Source organism: Myxocyprinus asiaticus, chromosome 33 (assembly GCF_019703515.2).
Source record: "Myxocyprinus asiaticus isolate MX2 ecotype Aquarium Trade chromosome 33, UBuf_Myxa_2, whole genome shotgun sequence".
Lineage (NCBI taxonomy): Eukaryota > Metazoa > Chordata > Actinopteri > Cypriniformes > Catostomidae > Myxocyprinus > Myxocyprinus asiaticus.
The window spans coordinates 26,825,698-26,847,598 of record NC_059376.1 but is presented as its reverse complement, the minus strand read 5'-3'; the positions used below and the strand labels follow the sequence as shown (position 1 = coordinate 26,847,598).

The window sequence follows — 21,901 nt, the reverse complement described above, 5'->3', positions numbered from 1 at the left end:
ATATTGCGTTTTTGTATAATTTCCATTGTCCATTGACATAATATATCACAAAATAATAATAATAATAATAATAATAATAATAATAATAAAATAAATAAATAAATAAGAATAAAGCTGTCATTTCATGTGCTCTTGGGGCCCCCTGGTGACCACGGGTGCCCTAAGCAGCCGCTTAGTTAGCTAATGCCTTGGGCCGGCTCTGACATGAGGAGCTATCGCTGGGGAATCCAGCTGTTGCCAACAGCGCAACAGTATATGCGCGACTGAGGAGACCTCTACCGATATCGAGTCTTAAGTGATCCCTCGAATAAAGTGACAGATATTGTTTGGGAAAGTATGGTAAGTACGTTAGTTTATTAAACCTTTTGTTTTATTATTGAAATGACACTTTGGGTTGAGTTGTCCAAGAATTCCTAAAAGTTTAGACTACTCTTTTCTAAGTTTTAATTTATGATGACATATTTTTAATGTTAACGACATACGGTCATGTTCTGTTGTTGATAGGTTTATGTACTGCACTCCTGTAGTGCGCGCACACATGCATGCCTCTGGGCTTCACCTATCACTCGCGCGAGACAGAGAAGAGCGCTATGCGGCAGCGGACATCGCGCGACTCTATAGACGCAGGCGTTTGAGGTAAGTGCAACACCCTTGTGACTCTTTTCCAGTCTTTTGAGTTGTGGTGTGGGATTACGAACAACTAAGCCAAGTTTTTAGACATTAAATTACACAATCGCACGGCTCGTTGTACGCTTTTCGGGTGTCGTATATTCTGATGACTGAGTTGAGAATGGGGATGAATGATTTTCAACACATTTTCAAACTCTGCGGGACGTTCTGAACGGTGCTGTCCCAGTGTAAATTTTTAAAAGACTAAAAAACCCGTTTAGAAACACAAAAAATAAAAATAAAAAAGTTTCGAAAACTATTATTGTTTTACCATTAAAACAGATACTGGCAATGCATATTTTATGAAGTATTTCATAAGTGCCAAAATCCATGTTTCCTTCTAAACCAGGTTAAATTGCATAATTTATGATGAGAACACTTTTTATTATTATTCATTTAGGATGGGCACTTTTGATTTTACTTTATTGTAATAAGTTTTGTTTTCACAACCTTTGTAGATCCTGAAATGTTTGATGTAATGACACCAGTGAACTGGCATTAGTAGGCTTTTGCTGCAAGTGCAACTGCCCTGCGTGGAAATGTACATTCTGTGAACGTAATTGATTAGAAAACGTTACAGTGGATCAATGGAAAGGTCAACAGGATTTTCCTTTCACTGACTGTGACAACAACATGATGTAGCCCATGTCTTTACAGATACATCGAATAAGTGATATTTATTGATTTATTCAATTCTCTGCATGTGAATGTCATATTTTAACTACCGTAAAAGGCCAACCCCCTGCACAAATTCATCAGCAGGAAAAGGGGTCCATCTTAACAGGGGTGTCAAGTTCTACACAGATATGCCAACACAACAACTGTTTAAAAAAGTCTAAAGCAAGAGCAACACTATGTCTGTTCAGACCAGAAAATATGAGTTATGGTCTTAAGGTTGCTGGCCCCAAGCTAGACATCTCTAGCAATGAATAACAAGCATCTCATGCATCGGTCAATCTGAACTGTGTTAATGAATTATAGTGAGTAAGCAACATGAAATTCTAGCAGCAGCCATAGGTTGCAGATGTTGGTCAAGTAAGATAACTCTGAAATGTTTGTGTGACAGGTGTGTCCAAAGCAAGATCTGCAGGTTAAGCAACCTAGTGCAGAAGATGATGTTGAGTAAATAAGCTGTCAGCTCAGAGGTTCTTCAGTTTCCTGTGCAACAAGTATGCTACCGAAAGAGCAACACAGGTAAGTCTGCAATGCCAGACTTACTTGGGTCAAGTCCACACTAATACATTTTCATTTGAAAATGCATTGATTTTGATACATTTACACTTCTCATCCACTGGAATGGCATTTTCCTTCACTGAAAATAGAGACTTTTGAAAACACTAGCCATTTCTGCATACTTTTGAAAACGATGACTATAGGAATGGATTAGTATGGATGTAGACTTAGATATTTACTTTTTTGATGTGACAACATTGTGCTAATAGTACTTAGGTTAATTGATAGTGAAGATTTATTTTTTTATTTTTTTTACATTATCACTCAACTCTCCCATGTTAGTGACATGAAAATCACTCGTAAAATGTGTCATTTTCAGGATTTTTATTTTTTATTTTTTTTAGTTTCTGCTCTTTTTTTGTGAATACAAAAGGAAACAGGTGTATATCTGTTACATTTTTGTGGGATTTTGCTTCTCTTGCGAACAAGAGGAAAAAAGAAAATATATAAAATTGAAGACTCTTTTAATATCTAAATACATTTTTATGGTAAATATTTGGAACATTTTCTTAAGCTGGTTGCACATTGTAGCTTTTTATTAGATGGCTGCTTTTTGTCAGTTAGAAAATATTTGAGCATATATTTTATAAGAGGACTTGATTAAATCTTTAGCATAGATGCTCTTGAGACAGACCTACTTATTTTCACATTATTTAAATGTACTTTTTTCCTTCTTTTTTAAAAAAATCCTGGGTATTGTTCTCAGTTTGAAGGTTTTATGACTCTGATTTGAGTTCTTGATAGCAGTGTGTGTGTGTGTGTGTGGCTTTGAGAGAGCAAACATACATCTCTGTTGTACTTTATTTTGTTTCTTTATTTCTTTATATTTTCTTATTTATTTACATTCTTTATACAAATACATTTTATGTACAGTAACTTTTAATATATTTTGCTGTTGCTGTTTAATCTAATGTTGAGTGCTGTATTGTCTTCACAAGTTCGAGATTTGGGGATGTCTCCATTTCAAGGTGTTCAACATCATAAGACTATGTAGAGAAGCAGTAATTGTCCTTTGCATGTTATCATAACATTTATTATCATTATATTTTTTTCTGGTCAGATTAAGTCAGACTGAGCATTGGGAAAGATGCAAGTATAATTATTCTGTAAAGTCTAAAGCTGTCCAAACGTTTAGTTTAACTTAGATTTTTCCTACAGATGAGCTATCATATTCTTGTCAGCTATATGCTAATTTTGCAGAACATTTTAAAATGAAGCAACTAGACAAGTTCTGTATGACAGTTAGATAAGGGCAGGGATGGACTGGCCATCAGGAGCACCAGGTATTTTCCAGGGCCAATAAAAAAAAAATTTTTTTTTGTTCTACCTGCAATTTTCCAGATAATACCTTTACAATCCATGTACCAAAGGATGTAAATATTTGTGACAGAAATTGTTCCATTATTGCCAAAAGGCAATTACCAAAAATGCAATTAGCACTTGCTTTAAAGAGGCTTTAGAGAGAGAGAGAGAGAGAGAGAGAGAGAGAGAGAACAGTGGTGAAAAATAGGTGTACTATAGACTGCCATAGTACAACTTCCTGCCCTTACCCTTAAGTTGAAACATTCACACATGTGATCTCACATACATGAATGCCAGCACACACACACACACACACACACACACACACACACACACACACATGCAGACACATGCACAAACACACTCCGGGGCACTCTGTGATAAGCACATAGAAGTATTTTTTTCCTTTACAACACACTGGCCCAATTCATTGCTCTCTAATCCTCTAAGCAGTTTCTGCATGCTTTGGCCTCTCCACATGTCTGTCTTCTCTTGAAGGAACAGCCAACTACTTTGCATTTGAACTCATGAGCTTTACATACAATTGCTTTACAAACCACATATTTTCTGAAATGCCCCCTGATTCTACAGAAGTGTGGAAATACATTCGTGTGTCGGCGGTGGATCCACACAAAATAAGCATTTAGAGTTCTACACACAATATGGAATCTGTTAAAGCTGATATATATATATATGATATATATATATATATTATTTATTTATTTATTATGCTAAAATATTTCTCTTAACCAAATGTCATATGCAGACAAAAGTAAGCCATTCATACAGTATGCTGATTTCCCCAAAAAGTGTAGACACCGTGGCATTATCATGTTTGATCCCAACCAGCCCGACATATTGGCTCAACCAATGATATAAGTTAAGGGGCGGCTGTCAGTTTGTTCGACAAATGGCAGATGGTGGAATTGTTCAGAAAACTTTGAAAATTGTCATTATTTTGGCAATTCCTTTTGGTGACATTAGTGACGCAGAAATTTCCAACTTTTAATGAAAAAAAAAAGAATAAATCATATGTTGATATAAATATACATTTGTTGTTGTGTGTACGTTTATGTGCTTTCAAATCACACATTTCATCATGTTCCTTTTTCAACTGGAAAAACTTGAAGTACTGACTCTGACTGCTCAGTATCCATATTTCAGATGATCCACCACCTTTGCACAGGGGCTTGCCGTTTGGTTAACCTAATGCCGGTGATTATTTAAATGTACCTGTTAGCTTTTCCCTTTTGAACAAAAACAGCATAGCAGGTCACCAACATATGTTTTATTTTCAATGCTGGTCCACAACATGGAATGCTGGTGTTCTTGTGTTCCAACCATGCATTTTGACCAGCAAGACTTCCTTGGTTAACCAGCATTATCAGAAAAAAAAAAAAAAAACATACTGGTCGACCAGCTTTTTCAGCTAAGTTTTACTGGTGAATAACACAGCTATGTTGTTCTATTAGATAGACCAGCACCAAACCAGTCTAGACCAGCATTTGAATTGGGAATTGCATGCTAGGTAAGATGGTCTTTTTAGCATTGGATTTTTTTGGCTCAGTCTCTTTTAGTCTGGCTATTATTTTGAACATTGGACAAGACATACTGTAATCAGCTGTAAAGAAAGAGGTCTCGAGGCCTGATCCATAGTAAACACTTTCTTATAACCAGTGTAAACCAGCGGCATCCTCAGCTTGACTCAAATTTTCAATACTTTTAAATAGAACAACCCATTGTACTGATAACAACATGGTTCACTGCCTGTTGAGACAGAAACATTTTAAAGATTTACAAAGATAGCACCAGATTAAAGCACATTGTAAAGTGCTGGCACTTTTTGGGTCCAAAATTCTGCACCAAATGCAATATGTGCAAGAGATATAGGAGTACCAATAGATGAGATTAAATAGTAACTGTAACACAGAGTCATGGTAAAAAGTATGACTAAAATTTGTTTGTCAATTAACCTAAAAATGTGCTTTATGTGGTAACCTCTAAATTAAATGGTTGTAATAAAGGCAAAAATAAATAAATAAAATCAACCGGACTTGTATGCTTAAACCAACAAAAGTAATTTGTAAGGGTGAGATCAAGTAGAAATAGATGCTTAAAGGAATAGTTCACCCAAAAAAAGAAAATTCTCATCAATTACTCGCCCTCATGCCATCCCATGTTGAGAAGAAAGTTGTTTAGAGCCTCATGACACTTGTGAGACTGATGTTTTGAAGCTTTAATCGCTCATTAGTTGTTATTATTAAGTGGATATTTTGATGGTTTCAGTGAGGGCAAGGCAGCCAAAAACCTCTGCTATGAACATACAATCAAGTCCATGATGAAGGAAAAGAAAGAGGTTGTGGACGTAGACCCACCAGATGGAGGTTGGGGTTGGATGGTGGTTCTGCATTGTTTCCTGGTACGTTCTCAGTCCTGCTATTATGGATGCTGATTTAAAGCTTCTTTGCCATGATATAAAATAATTTTTCATAGAGAAAGCATAACAAAAATTATTTTAAATAGAAATAATAAGCATTAATTGTTTTGAAATTATTTTAATTAAATTCATTTGAACTGAATGTGAACGTGATTGAATTGAACTGAACTGGATCAGGACTGCTGTTAGTGTGTTTTTCAGGTGAACGTGTTGGTAATGGGCACGCTGAAGAGCTTTGGGATCTTCTTTGTGGCATTGCAGGATGAGTTTGGAGGCTCGTCCGAGAGCATCAGCTGGATTGGATCCATCATGTCCAGCCTTAGGCTCTCTGGAGGTACAGTCACCATAGAAATCATCCTTGATCCATAGGGTCAACTCCCAATCCAATATCAGATTCTCTCACATTAAGCGGTCATGAACTCAGTCTGGTTTGTGACCCATTAGGTCCATTGGCTTCAGTGGCCTGTGCCAAGCTGGGCAACAGGGTTACCTCTATACTGGGGGCAGTTCTCGTCAGCACCGGCTTTCTCACCAGCATGTTTGCCAACAGTGTGTTGTATCTTTACTTTAGCATGGGGCTGATTGTAGGTGAGTTTTTTATATATATATATATATATATATATATATAGCTCTGGAAAAAATTAAGAGACCACTGCAAAATTATCACTTTCTCTGGATTGACTATTCATAGGTATGTGTTTGAGTAAAATTACAATTTTTGTTTTATTCTATAAAGTACTGACAACATTTCTCCCAAATTCCAAAAAAAAAAAAATATAGTCATTTAGAGCATTTATTTGCAGAAAATGACAATTGGTCAAAATAACAAAAAAGATGCAGTGTTTTCAGACCTCGAATAATGCAAAGAAAACAAGTTCATATTAGTTTTTAAACAACACAATACTAATGTTTTAACTTAGGAAGAATTCAGAAATCAATATTGAAAGACTGGTTAGAGAGCATGCCAAGATGCATGAAAGCTGTGATTGGAAATCAGGGTTATTCCACCAAATATTGATTTCTGAACTCTTCCTAAGTTAAAACATTAGTATTGTGTCGTTTAAAAATGAATATGAACTTGTTTTCTTTGCATTATTCGAGGTCTGAAAACACAGTTGTCATTTTCTGCAAATAAATGCTCTAAATGACAATATTTTTATTTGGAATTTGGGGGAAAAAAATAAAAATCATTTTACTCAAACACATACCTATAAATAGTAAATCCAGTGAAACTGATAATTTTGCAGTGGTCTTTTTTACATTTTTCCAGAGCTGTATATTATACATTTGATTACATATCTGAAAGTTAACAAGATATAATTTCATTTCAACCATTGACTGATATGACATGAAAAAGTAATTATTATTTTTTTTTATCATTAATGAAACTTGTTCTTTCCAGGTCTCGGGTTTGCACTTCTTTATCAGGCCACATCTGTTGTAATAGTGACCTATTTCCGAAAGAGGCTGGCAACTGCATATTCCATTGGACGTTCTGGCATGGGTCTGACCTTTGCCCTTGCTCCTTTCACTCAGCTGCTTTTGGATCAGTATTCTTGGCAGGGTAACTGGGCTTTAGCCTTATTATTTTAAAATTTGTAATGCAATACACAGTGTGCATCTTTCACTGATTAATGCTTTAAATATTCATTATTCAATATGTTTCCACAATAAAATATTATTGTGTATCTATGCTTTTTAGACACAGCCTTAATCTATCATGCCGTACACTACCAGTCAAAAGTTTGGACACAGTTAAATGTATATTTCTAATTATTTTAGAAACCTTTTGATCTTAAAGCTTATGCTTAAATGCTTGAAGTTACTTTAATACTAGACTAGTATAAAATGCCTACTGATGAAACTCTTCACACAAAAAAGAAAAATACAAATAATTAAATACTGTAGATGAGTTGACTAGATAAGGATGTAAAATCAGCCAAGTGCCCAACATGTATGGAAACTACTTTAATAGTGTTTATAAAGCATGAATATCTCATGACATTGGTTGAGAGAAAGCCTAGAGTGTGCAGAGCTATAATCTAGGGAAATGCTTATCTACTAGGTGTTCTATTAAGAACACCTGTACACCTACTTATTCATGCGATTATCTAATCAGCCAATCGTGTGGCAGCAGTGCAATGCATAAAATCATGCATTTTCAGGTCAGCAGCTTCAGTTAATATTTAAATCAACCATCAGAATGGGGAAAAAATTTGATCTCAGTGATTTCGACTGTGGGATGATTGTTGGTGTCAGACGGGCTGGTTTGATTATTTCTGTAAGTGCTGATCTCCTGGGATTTTCATGCACAACAGTCTCTAGAGTTAAATCAGAATGGTGCCAAAAAACATCCGTCAGCAAAACTGCCGCTCACTGGAAATGCCTTTTCGATGAGAGAGGTCAACGGAGAATGGCTAGACTGGTTAGAACTGACAGAAAGGCTACGGTAACTCAGATAACCACTCTGTACAATTGTTGTAAGCAGAATAGCATCTAAGAAAGCACAACACGTCGAATCTTGAGGCGGATGGGCTACAACAGCTGAAGACCACATTGGGCACTTTATTAGGACCGTAGTGTTTCTAACAAAGTTCTTAGTGAGAGAGTTTTGATTTAAAAAATTTTGGTCACTACATAATTTCCGTACTTTCATTTGTTATTTAATAGTTTTGATGACTTTATTATAATTCTCTAATGTGTAAAATAGGAATAAACAATGAGCAGTAGTGTCCAAATTTTTCAACTGGTACTGTATAAACAAATATAGTTTTTTATTTGTAACAGCATCAGAGAGATGACTCGTGCCTATTCTGTTCTGGCGTCTCTTATGTGTCAAGGAGCTCTGTTGATTTTGGGTGGTCTGATGCTGAACCTGGTGGCCTCTGGGATGCTTCTGCGGCCCATTAATGTTAGACCTGCAGACTCTCCCACCTCAAACTCCAGCCTTGATAAAGGCTCTCACGGATCTGAAAAAGACCCTTTTAAGAACAGCCTAAATGGCAACACACCTGTGTCCAATGGCGTCTCCAAAATGGACAGCTCACCCTCCAATCAAAGGGATACCCTTATCATAGAGAACCCAGCACATGGGCAGAACACTCCCCCACATTTGAAACTAAACAAACCCATTCAAAATTGGGTGAATGGAACAGATAGCAGCCAGATTAAGTCTTCCTCTGAGATTGATGGGGTTTCTCCTGTGGATACCAGAACAGAAAATCTCCCTGCAAAACCCAAAAAAGTGTTGGACTTCTCACTTTTGAAGAACCCTTTCTTTTGTATCTATACCTGGTCAGTGATATTTAGTCAGTTGGCCTATTTTATCCCTTACTTCCATTTGTCTGCAAGGGCCCGGAACCTGGGTATCGACCCCATGGATGCTTCCTTCATTATCTCTGTGGCTGGTGAGTCCTGATTCCTCATATTACCTTTGATCAACCTCTGTAACCCTATAGTCTTGTTTTTCCACTGTCATCTATTTTAAGTAAATGTGCTTTTTACAAGTATTTTTGCATTGGCAGGGAAACTAGAGATAATAGACTGGTAACATAGGTTGCATGATAATTCTAATTCAAAAAGTTACCCATTGCAAAAAAATGTCCTCTAGTCAGCAGGTTTGTTATTGCTTTTCTCTGGCTGAAACCATTCAACTGTACACTAATAATGTGTAACAGAAGAAGAAATCAATAGGATCCAAGCAGTGCTGATCTTTGCAAAACTGTAGACAAAAAAAACAAAACAAAAAAACATGCAATGACAGCCCTAGTGTAAAGCATGTTATTGTGGGAGTAAGAGTAAAAAACAAGTTTTTATAAAATCAAAATCAGCAAATGTACTTGTGATTAGTGTGACAATGATTAAACCACATAGCTGTTGTAGCGCCTCTAATGTTCATTTCACCAGGAAATTGCATCGAAATGTAAAAGTGGCACTTAAAAGTCAGTTTGCAAAAATGTATATAGGAGCAACGTTCATTCTGTGAGACCAGGTTGGAAAGATGCACTATGGTCATTGTGCTCTGCAGCCAGACATGCTTTAATATGGGGTTTTAAGGACTGATGCAAAAATACAGCCAACTTCACATTAATTATTTGTGAGCAGTTTAAAATCTGCAGTGTTATGTAATGATTGCTCTTACATAAAAACTGAACTTTGGCCCAGTTGCTAAAACCAGTGCATTTGTAAGTATCCTGTCGATAATGCCACAGTGAATAAAAAAAATAAAATAAAAAATACACCCAGAGTGTTAATAAATTTACCCAAATGTGCTACAGTTGTGCTCAAAAGTTTGCACACCCTTGGAGAATTGGTAATATATGTACCATTTTTAAAGAAAACATGAGTGAGCAGGCAAAACACATTTCTTCTTCTACGTCTATGAGGCCCGAAATACTTGCAGGTGGTATAGCTGCCCATTCTTGGCAAAATGCCTCCAGGTCATGCAAAGTCTTTGGTCGTCTTGCATGAACCGCAAGTTTGAGATCTCCCCAGAGTGGCTCGATGATATTAAGATCAGGAGACTGTGATGGCCATTCCAGAACCATCACCTTTTTCTGCTGTAACCACTGGAGGGTCAACTTGACCTTGGGCTTAGGGTCATTATCGTACTGGAAAGTCCAAGAGTGTCCCATGCGCAACTTTCGTGCAGAAGAATGCAAATTATCTGCCAGTATTTTCTGATAACATGCTGCATTCATCTTGCCATCAATTTTCACAAGATTCCCCCTGCCTTTAGAGCTCATACACCCCCAAAACATCAGTGAGCCACCACCATGCTTCACAGTGGGGATGGTATTCTTTTCACTACAGGCCTTGTTGACCCCTCTCCAAACATAGCGCTTATGGTTGTGACCATAAAGCTCTATTTTGGTCTCGTCACTCCAAATTACAGTGTGCCAGAAGCTGTGAGACGTGTCAAGGTGTTGTCGGGCATATTGTAACCGGGCTTTTTTGTGGCATTGGCGCAGTAAAGGCTTCTTTCTGGCAACTCGACCATGCAGCTCATTTTTGTTCAAGTATCGTCGTATTGTGCTCCTTGAAAAACCACACCGTCTTTTTCCAGAGCAGCCTGTATTTCTCCTAAGGTTACCTGTGGGTTTTTCTTTGTATCCCGAACAATTCTCTGGCAGTTGTGGCTGAAATCTTTCTTGGTCTACCTGACCTTGGCATCAAGAGATCCCTGAATTTTCCACTTTTTAATAAGTGATTGAACAGTACTGACTGGCATTTTCAAGGCTATGGAAATCTTTTTATATCCTTTTCCATCATTATAAAGTTCCATTACCTTGTCACACAGGTCTTTTGACAGTTCTTTTCTGCTCCCCATGGCTAGTATCTAGCCTGCTCAGTGCATCCATGTGAGAGCTAACAAACTCATTGACTTTATACACAGACACTAATTGCAATTTAAAAAGCCACAGGTGTGGGAAATTAACCTTTAATTGCCATTTAAACCTGTGTGTGTCACCTTGTGTGTCTGTAACAAGGCCAAACATTCAAGGGTATGTAAACTTTTGATCAGGGCCATTTGGGTGATTTCTGTTATCATTATGATTTAAAAAAGAGCCAAGCAACTATGTGATAATAAATGGCTTCATATGATCACTATCCTTAAATAAAAAGACAGTTTGCATGATCAGTCATATTTTCAAAATCAATGCCAAAATTTCACAATTTCTGCCAGGGTATGCAAACTTTTGAGCACAACTGTGTATTAGGAGGTATTTTTGTATATTTCCATTTTCAATCATATTTGACACAAATAGTTTTGGAAAGTTGATGTCCTGCAGTGTGACTATATTCCAATAAACAGCATTTTTCTAATTCTTTTATAATTATTATGCATGCAGCTTTTATATTAACCCTTAAATGCATGGGTATTTCACAAAACATTATGCCATAATCTGGTCAGGTACAGTATATCTATCACAAATGGATCTATGCCCAGATAGTGTAAAATTTGCAAAGCATAATAGAATAGGATATATTCCGATATATTTTTATTTTCCATATACTGTATCAAAGAGATGATGCAAAAAATCTGGACAAATCTGGAACAGGATTCATGACTTTCACACTGAAATTTCACAACACGCAACTGGCTGTCAGTCACATACTGAGACACGTAACACATACAGCTGAAGTCAGAAGTTTACATACACTTAGGTTGAAGTCATTAAAACTAATTTAACCACTCCACAGATTTAATATTAGCAAACTATAGTTTTGGCAAGTCGTTTAGGACATCTACTTTGTGCATGATTTCCACTGTTTACAGACAGATCGTTTCACTTTTAATTGACTATAACAATTACAGTGGGTACATACACTAAGTTAACTGTGCCTTTAATCAGCTTGGAAAATTCCAGAAAATGATGTTAAGCCTTTCGACAATTAGCTTCTGATAGGTGGTGTACTGAATTGGAGGTGTACCTGTGGATGTATTTTAAGGCCTACCTTCAAACTCAGTGCCTCTTGATTTTCCCATTATGTCAAGCCAAAAGAAGTCAGCCAAGACCTCAGAAAAAAAAAATGTTGGCTCTCCACAAGTCTGGTTCATCCTTGGGAGCAATTTCCAAATGCCTGAAGGTACCACGTTCATCTTTACAAACAATTGTACGCATGTATAAACACCATGGGACCACGCAGTCATCATACCGCTCTGTCATACCATTCTGTCTCCTAGAGATGAACGTGGTTTGGTGTGAAAAGTGCAAATCAAGCCCAGAACAACAGCAAAAGGACCTTGTGAAGATGCTAGAGCAAACAGGTAGACAAGTATCTATATCCACAGTAAAACGAGTCCTATATCGACATGAACTGAAAGGCTACTCAGCAAGGAAAAGCCACTGGTTCAAAACTGCCATAAAAAAGCCAGACTACAGTTTGCAAGTGCACATGGAGACAAAGATCTTACTTTTTGGAGAAACGTTCTCTGGTCTAATAAAACAAAAATTGAACTGTTTGGCCAAAATGACCATCAGTATGTTTGGATGAAAAAGGTTGAGGCTTGCAAGCCGAAGAACACCATCCCAACCGTGAAGCATGGGGGTGGCAGCATCATGTTGTGGGGATGCTTTGCTGCAGGAGGGACTGGTGCACTTCACAAAATAGATGGCATCATGAGGAAGGAAAATTATGTGGATATATTGAAGCAACATCAAGACATCAGCCATGAAGTTAAAGCTCGGTCTCAAATGGGTCTTCCAAATGGACAATGACCCCAAGCATACCTCCAAAGTTGTGGCAAATGGCTTAAGGACAACAAAGTCAAGGTATTGGAGTGTCCATCACAAAGCCCTGACCTCAGTCCGATAGAAAATGTGTGGCCAGAACTGAAAGGTGTGTGTGAGCAAGGAGGCCTACAAACCGGACTCAGTTACACCAGTTCTGTCTGGAGGAATGGGCCAATATTCCAGCAACTTATTGTGAGAAGCTTGTGGAAGGCTACTCAAAATGTTTGGCCCAAGTTAAACAATTTAAAGGCAATGCAACCAAATACTTACAAAGTGTATGTGAACTTCTGACCCACTGGGAATGAATGCTGAAATGTATAATTCTCTCTACTATTATTCTGACATTTCACATTCTTAAAATAGTGATCCTAACTGACCTAAGAAAGGGAATGTTTTCTATGATTAAATATCACGAATTGTGAAAAACATATGTTTAAATGTATTTGGCTAAGGTGTATGTAAACCTCTGACATCAGCTGTAAGCTACACAGATGTGCATGCACGTTTTGTGTCTAAATAGGTGCACAACTTGGTACACTCAAATGACAATAGCCAAATCTTACTGTTCATGTGTTACATTTGCTATAGTTTACTTCCATGTTCTTTCTTCATCAAATAGAAATGTCAAGTCACTGAAACAACAGCACCATCTTTAGTAACAAAAAACTTGTATGAGTACACACATATTGGATACTGATAATTCACTTCTGTTGCACAGTAAATCGACATGATATAATAGTCATTTACATGAATAAACGTAGAACTCATTTGTCTTGTGATTGATAAAGAAATAGATATCCTGTGATGGCAAACCTATATAAATATGAAATAGTGACACTATTACATTCCTAGGGTCCCAATTGACCCTATACACTTTTGGAACATATATATAAAATTATTATTATTTTTTTGTTTTTTACACTATTCATAAGAGAAAGGTTGAGATACTAAAGAGGTGTGGGACAACCTCAAAAAATGGATGAGGTACAGGGGGTGGAATGAGGTTCCGGGTCACTAACGACCTGAGGAGAGGTTACATGGAACGTTTTATACTTTTAAAAAATGGTGGAAAACTGAATGAAAAGAAATGGTAATCAGCCACAGTCCCTAAAATAAACACTTCCCTTCACATGCAAATATATTTTAACCTAAAACCAAAAAAACTAAAATGTTATGCATCATTTACCCATACTCATTTTTCTGTCATTGTTCTGTTAATGTTTGCCAGATACAATGCTGATTCAAGAACTCTTAGCAGAGAAGTGCTTCCAATATTCCCAATTTTCCAAACATTTCCCTTTCCCCACCTGCACTCGGAAAGTTGTTTTCACTTCAGACAGGGTGAGAAGTTAACCGAACCGCCACTGAAAGCTGCTTCTTGAGGCAGGTCACTCACTGTCGGTGAGCCGAAGGAAGTCGCTAAACAACAACTCAAGTAGCTGCAGTGAAGCTTCCTAGTCCCATGCCCAGTTCTGAAGTGGCTGACATTGTGCGGTGCACTACTGAGGCAGCAATGCGGACAAATCAAGTGTGGAGCTGAGCCAAACACTTTTTGTGATTTAATGAGCTGTTAGCGATCAGACATTCATCTGGGCTCTCTGTTCCTCAGTGTGGACTCACTGTCCCTCTCTGAAGTAGTGGGAACATTGCATTCGTCCAGTACTTTTGTAACCACTGAGTGAAGTCCACAAAGGCACAGATACCTGTCACATGCCTGAATACCCCAGTGAAAGTCAGTTATACACTACAGAGATTTGGGAACAAGGCACCATCATTTAAAGACAGTTTATTGTGCAAAGCATGACAGAAACAGCTGTTAAACTGAAAGGCCCTGCTGGAATTTAAATACACAAACAAATCACAAAATGTCATTGGGTCCAAGCGAGGCACATCAGGACGTCACCTTTAATGACTCACCGAGGACACGCAAACATGGAGCAGCTGCTTTGTTTTATGTCTAGCCAGAAATAAATGACCCCACATGTGTATGAATTGCAGCATCAGCTCAAGCCATCACAAGAGTGTTGGAGTTGAGTTTCTCAACTTGTCAGTATGGTAGATCATGCCACACCTCAGGGTGTGTGTGGGTTTTGTGCAAACATACTGTATACATTAAGGTTCAAAACTCAGAGACCATATTGAAAACCTGAGATTAATTTCATTTAAACTTGGAAATAAATAGAATGTTTTAGGATTTAAATATTAATACAAAGAAGAGTTATGGAGTAAAATGAAGAGATATTTAAGATGGTACACCATTTCTAGGTCACTGAATAAATGAATGCAAATTTTCTTATATTTCTTAAAAAAATATTATTAAAAACATCTAATGGATAGGGTCTGTACATTTTTAAACCAGTATACTCATTAGTTATTTCTCCAGTAATCTGTGACAGGCTCTATAGATTGAAAGATTGCATGTCAGCAGTGAATGTCACACTTTGGATCTGTTGTTTATGTATTAATCTGTGGAACAGTGTTGCCTTAGGTCTTTTCCTGGACTGTTCAATAAAGCTCTGCCACACATGGACACTGAACTGACAGACATTCTGACTGCAGCATAGACAACAGCAAATACAAACCAGCTCTGAGAAAGCTTTGAACAACACACCACAAAATGTGTTCTTACCTCTATTGTTCTCCTGCCACTCTTTGGATTGAAAGATTCCAACAGAGACGTCAACTGCAATAATGTAAATTGTGAGAAAAGCACTGTCAGTATGCTAATAATGCAGATTTTTAAGATGTATGGTTGCTTCAAAGAATAGTCCACCCCCAAAAAGAAAAAGAAAATATTCTGTGAAAAACGAAGGGAGAAATTTTGAAGAATGTGCATGCCCCTTTTTTCCATTCAACAACAGTTCATGGTGACCAAAACACCAAAAAGGCACCATGCAACTTGTCCATTATATTCAAAATCTTTTGAAGCCATACAGTAGCTTTGAGTGAGGATCAAAGCAAACATCTGCCTCTCAGCCAGAGCTCACAAATCTCATTCACACTCACGTTTAAATTAAAATATGGTGCTTTAGACGCATTGCAACAGGTTTAAAATTATTGACTCCAAACACCACTAGTATTTGCATATGGTGTAACCAAACTAGAGCTGCAGCATAGTGGAAGATTTACAATAAATACGGACTTCAATTATGGTCTGTTTGACACACAAAGCTGTAGCACTCAAGTTGTATGGACTACTTTTATGATACGTTTATGGAGTTTTTGGTCTTTTACAGAGTTTGACAGCCCAGACTGGTCTCACTATGAATTTGGTGACAGTAAGTTCCAGTGCTGTTCTTCAGCCGTAAGCTCTTTAGCTGAAATTGCAATGTTTACCAAAATTCGAACCACATGCTCCCAGTGACTGAAGCTGGAACTGTTGTTGAATGTATGGGCCAGTGTGAGCTCCAGTTTCTGGGTGAAAAGTCCACAGAGTAGCACCAAAAACAGGTTGTATTTTTAGTTGTAAATTATGTAATACAGTCAACAGTAATGCACATTTTATTAATCATACACCCTAACCCAAACCCCAACCCTAAATTTAACCGTCAGTGAAATAAAAATGTAATCGTAGAGGGAAAATGCAACCTCAGAATTGTGCTTATCATTGATTATGTGAATATAATTACTTCCTGGTTTTCATGGGACCAGATAGCATGTCTTGAGAGTTACTCAAATTTAGTGTCTTTGTAGTTGTCACAAAAAAAAGAGGAGTCATTTTTCAGTATGTGAGTCAATTAGTGCTCATCAGTTCAAACAATGAGTTAAACACTTTTTTTCTCACAGGTATAACAGAGACAGTGGCCCAGCTTGCATCTGGCTGGGTGGCTGACAGGAATCTTGTTCACAAATATCACTACCATAAGGCCTACCTCATCCTGTGTGGTGTGGTTAATCTTCTGTCCCCTCTGGCCACCTCCTACATCTTGCTCATGTTCTACGCGGTCTTCTTTGCCATCTTCTGTGGGGGGTACATGGCCCTTCTACTTCCTGTACTGGTGAGTACTGGTAGACCTAAATGAAAAAGATATTAAAACAGTTCTCCATGTTCAGTAGTTTCGGTGATTTTTTCAGGCAATGTTTCCAGCAGCTGTATTAATAAGTTAATAGATCAGTTTCAGACCTTATCATTATGTCTAGCTGTTTATCACCTTAATATGGTTAGTTTGGAGAGTTGTGATGTCAGTACTCAGTAAAAATACACACCTTGTCAAAAAGTCAGCGTGTGTTGCTTCCTTCACCCTTTAGTCATTACATGTGGTCAAAGGTCTTTCTAGTATGTTGACATGCCTGTTCTTTACTGTTACTCTACTTCATAGATAGTGTAAGGAGAGAGGGATAGATTGACTGGCATCACTGCTATATGCGTTGGCACTTGTTCCTCTGGAAGGAATCTAAGGTTTTACCTTTCAAATATTTTTTTACAACCTATGGAATCATCCTCAGTGAACCAGATGTTCAAAGTTAGTACATAAAACCCCTTGGGGGAAAAAGACTGAGATTCTGTTGGTAACCTGAAAAAAAAAAAAAGTTGCGTGTAAGTTTTTCTGTGTTAAAATACTTTCTCCTGACCTGGCTTGCAATATGCAAATATCACTATAATTAAGCCATTCCTTGGTTGGGTTTCTCGAAAACTTTAAACACAGTCTCTGTGGCACTATAAAATTGCTCTGTTTGTTTTAAGCGACCTGTCCAGCCTAACACAACAACACTGACTCAACCAATGATGTGAGTTGGGGGCAGGACTATATGTTTGTTGGATCAACAGCAGAATGGGGTGTATTTGGAAGGCTGTTTGAAAAACTTTTATTTTTGCAATTCTGTCCGGTGGCACTAGTGGCGCTGAAATTACACACTTCAGCGTTAAATTAACATTGCTTGTAATATTTAGATTTATATGAAGTAGTCATTATGTGTTGAAATGCTGTGGCAAACGTTACTTCAACTTTACAAACTGATCAAATATTGGTTCTTTATGAATTCTTTAGAAAATACCTTAAGTCTTGTGTAGCCTTTATATGCATATCAGCTACTGTACGTTCTTTTCCTTACTAACAGTTGCTCTTTTCTTATTCAGCAATGTGAGTAAACCTGAAAGCACCAAAAGAATTTGTAAAGTGGGAGTTAAAAAATACTTTTTCTATACAGTGCTGTATTGCCTATTCTGGTTTCTTCTATATTTGTGTATTTTTCAAACCAATTTGTAGATCTTCAAACGAGATATAACATAAAACAAAGGCAACCTGAGTAAACAAAATACAGTTTTCAAATATATATCTTTTTTATTGAAGCAAAAAAGTTATACAATACCTATATCAAGGTTGTGCCACCTTTAGCAGCAACATCTGCAACCAGACGCTTCCAATAACTGGAGATCAGTCTTTCACAATGCTGTGGTGGAATTTTAGCCCACTCTTCTTTGCAGAACTGCTTTAGTTCAGCCACACTGGAGGATTTTCGAGCATGAACTGCCCGTTTAAGGTCCTGCCACAGCATCTCAATTGGGTTCAAGTCAGGACTTTGACTAGGCCACTCCAAAACTTGAATTTTGCTTCTTTTGAGCCATTCAGAGATGGACTTACTCCTATGCTGTGTATCATTGTCTTGCTGTAAAATCCAGTTGCGTTTGAGCTTCAACTCACGGACTGATGACCAGACGTTCTCCTTTAGGAGTTTCTAGTAGAGAACAGAATTCATGTTTCCCTCAATTATTGCAAGTCACCCTGGCCCTGAAGCAGCAAAGCATCCTCACACCATCACACTACCACCACCATGCTTGACTGTAGGTATGATGTTCTTTTTGTGGAATTCTGTGTTTGATTTACACCAGATGTAATGGGACTTCTGTCTTCCAAACAGTTCCACTTTTGACTCATCAGTCCACAGAACATTCTCCCAGAAGCTTTGAGGATCATCAAGGTGTGTTTTGGCAAAATTCAGACGAGCCTTTAAGTTCTTCTGGGTTAGCAGTGGTTTTCGCCTCGCCACTCTTCCATGGATGCCATCTTCCAGTCGGCCACTTCTGGGAAGGTTCACTACTGTGCCAAGTTTTCTCCATTTGGAGATAATGGCTCTCACTGTGGTTCTTTGGAATCCCAGAGCCTTTGAAAAAGCTTTGAAACCCTTCCCAGACTGATGTATTTCAATCACCTTTTTCCTCATCATTTCTGTAATTTCTTTCAACCTTGGCATAGTGTGCTACTTGGTAAGAGCTTTTAGACAACTTCATGCTGCTGAAAAAGTTCTATTTAGGTGTTGATTTGATTGAACAGGGCTTGCAGTAATCAGGCCTGGGTGTGTCTAGTCCAGCTGAACCCCATTATGAATGCAGTTTCATAGATTTGGGGATTTAGTAAGTAAGGGAACAAATACTTTTTCACACAGGCCCAGTTGGTATTGGATAACTTTTTTTGCTTCAATAAATAACACTATCATTTAAAAACTGTATTTTGTGTTTACTCAGATTGCCTCTGTTTTATGTTAGATTTTGTTTGAATTTTTGAAACAATTTAGTATGAGATATACACAAAAACAGAAGAAATCAGAATTGGGGCAAATATTTTTGGAAAGTTTCTTTTTCCATAAAGATTCACTGAACATCTGTAATTTTCCCAAAGATATATAGATTTATTATTTCTTAAAAAATATCAACCAATATAGTATATATATATATATATATATATATATATATATATATATATATATATATATTTAAAAAAATTTAATAAAAAATCTTAAAAGACCTGATTTATGGCTATGTAAAAATAACATTTTCTGTAATGTTCAGTATCATCAATGTCCTTGTTCAGTATTGAAATATTACTAACCAAAACTCCATTTCTTCGAGCCTAGGCAGAGAAGTCTTCATATAATCTCTTAATTATTGTTTACCTTGTGTGTCATAAATTTCCATATTTATGTTTTCCAGGTGGACTTGGTGGGTTCTGAAAAGCTGAACAACTCGATGGGGTTCTCCATGTTCTTTGTGGGGCTTGGCTGTCTAACAGGTCCTCCTCTGGCAGGTATGTGGCGTTTGGAGGAGGGCCATGATCGTAAAGTGATAAACTGCAATAGGTGAACCTTGCCTTCATGTCTCAAAAAAAAAAAAGAAAAAAAAAGGGGGGATAATTAAAAGTGCTTGAAAGACTTGGCCAATCTTGTTAATGTGTTTGTGTGTGTGTGCATGTGCGTGTTGAGAGGACGTTAACGGTGTATAGTTTCATATTCCTTTTTGAGTGGAGCACACATGGGAGACACATTAACTGATCCAAAAATAGGATTAGCTACCTGGTTAGATTCAAAGCATTTTGAAGCAGCACTGAGCACTTTTTCTTGGGGTTTTATAATTTGTTTGGAGTACAGCATATTCCTCCCAACAAGAAATTAAAGGAATAGTTCATCCAAAAATGAAAATTCTGTTATCATTTACTCTCTCTCATATCATTCCAAACCTGTATAACATTCTTCTGTGGAACACAAAAGGAGATGTTAGGAAGAATGACAGCCTCAAGTCACCATTAACATTCATTCTCTGGAAATAAATATGCAATGAAAGTGAACAGTGACTGAGACTGAGACTTACGTAGTGAATAACATCTCTTTTTGTGTTTTACAGAAGAAAAAAAGTCAAATGGGTTTGGAACAACATGAGGGTGAGGAAATTTTGGGAGAATTTTCATTTTTGGGTGAACTATGCCTGTAAGGAAGTTTAAGGCATTTAATAAATGCTGTTATTTTCATCATAATGTAATGCTTAAAAAATAGAAAGAATAAAAAAAAAAAAAAACATTCAGTTTGTTTAGTAGTCCACAGGCTTGAACCCTTTCGGGGTGATGGAACAGAAGTTTATTTATCTTATTAGCTGCTATTTATTAACAATATACAGTTGCAAATACCACAACATTACAGGATTTCCTTATGTGGAAAAACATGTGAACAGCTCTTAAGACAGGTAAAATTCTTGGAAATGCTAGCCTCCTTGCAGAGGGGCCTCTTTAGGAAGGCGAATATAGACCTTGCCTTGAACTCTGTAACACAGTTATGCTTATGTGAACCATCTCGTCAGGGCCCCCCTCCACTTTTCCCCTGCCCCCCATAAATAATGAGAAGCCAGGGAAGCAAAACTGATCCGTCTACCCTATGACCCAGTGCATAGACACTAGAAACTTGCTTTAATTCACCATAGTTTTGATTTGTTTCTTCTAAAGCGTATCCAGTAAGAAAACAGGTGTGGGGAGGTTATGGGTCAAAACTCGAAAAAGTTTTCTCCATCTATCCATCGTAATAAATGTTAGGTTTCCTACTGATCTCACATATTGTGCAAGAAAGCATCCATCTTAACCTACTTGGACAATGTTGCTAGATAAGTGATGTGTACACAAGCAGAAAACATTATTTTTGCAATTCCATTTGTTGATGCTTGTGGTGCAGAAATTACACACTTCACCTTTACAAAAACATTCCATCTGTCAAGACTGTTATATACTGTATGTCTGACGCTTGCATTTTGTCCCTAAGGCTTCCTGTATGACTACACTCAGACCTATGACTGCTCCTTCTACCTGGCAGGTGTATGTTACCTGTTATCATCAGTTTCTCTTTTCCTGGAGCCACTGGTGAGACGCTGGCAAGCCAGAAAGAAACGACAGGAGACTCTAAATGAAGAGTTGATTTGGAGTAATTGCTGTTTCTGCCCGGCACCTCAGAGAAATTTTGTCATATAAGAAAGGAATGAACTCTAAGCCATCTCAATTTCCAACGTCATGTGGTTCACCCTCCAAGGACTGAACACTAAAGGACCTGAGCTGAACTTTTGGCCAGACACAGCATGGCAAGCAAATGAATGTTCAGTTGAATGCTCAGAATGTTTAGTTGAGATTTCTTTATCATTACCAACAAAATATTGATGCTTAAGGACAGTGCAGTACAGTGCAATTCAGTAAGAATGGATTTTGTTAATTTTTTTTATATAAATCAAATTGCTACAACATGGTAAGCATCCCTCACTGCCACTCTTTTCTTT

At 37.4% G+C, this 21,901-nt stretch overlaps 1 protein-coding gene and 1 long non-coding RNA gene across 2 annotated transcripts; one reads left to right on the top strand and one right to left on the bottom strand.

Moving 5' to 3' along the window:
• Positions 1-192: 192 nt before the first annotated feature.
• On the top strand, positions 193-21,772 carry LOC127424103 (monocarboxylate transporter 5-like). Its single transcript, XM_051668945.1, has 11 exons — positions 193-339; positions 505-636; positions 1,736-1,863; positions 5,491-5,623; positions 5,843-5,975; positions 6,086-6,229; positions 7,044-7,205; positions 8,482-9,048; positions 16,666-16,877; positions 19,808-19,901; positions 21,397-21,772. The coding sequence occupies exons 3-11, from the start codon at positions 1,841-1,843 to the stop codon at positions 21,600-21,602; spliced, it is 1,674 nt and encodes a 557-aa protein (XP_051524905.1). The 5' UTR covers positions 193-339; positions 505-636; positions 1,736-1,840; the 3' UTR covers positions 21,603-21,772.
• LOC127424105 (uncharacterized) lies at positions 15,383-19,871 on the bottom strand. The gene is made up of 3 exons (XR_007894413.1): positions 19,771-19,871; positions 16,752-16,893; positions 15,383-15,562 (listed from the first exon to the last, which is right to left on the bottom strand). It is a non-coding gene; the product is annotated as an uncharacterized LOC127424105 (long non-coding RNA).
• Positions 21,773-21,901: the final 129 nt, after the last annotated feature.

Bases quoted from the DNA above. Each gene is read 5' to 3' on its own strand.
- LOC127424103 (XM_051668945.1), top strand. From the start codon at position 1,841: ATGCTACCGAAAGAGCAACACAG. The intron at 7,206-8,481 runs GTAACTGGGCTT...TTATGTGTCAAG, and splicing joins GGATCAGTATTCTTGGCAGG to GAGCTCTGTTGATTTTGGGT. The intron at 16,878-19,807 runs GTGAGTACTGGT...TATGTTTTCCAG, and splicing joins CCCTTCTACTTCCTGTACTG to GTGGACTTGGTGGGTTCTGA.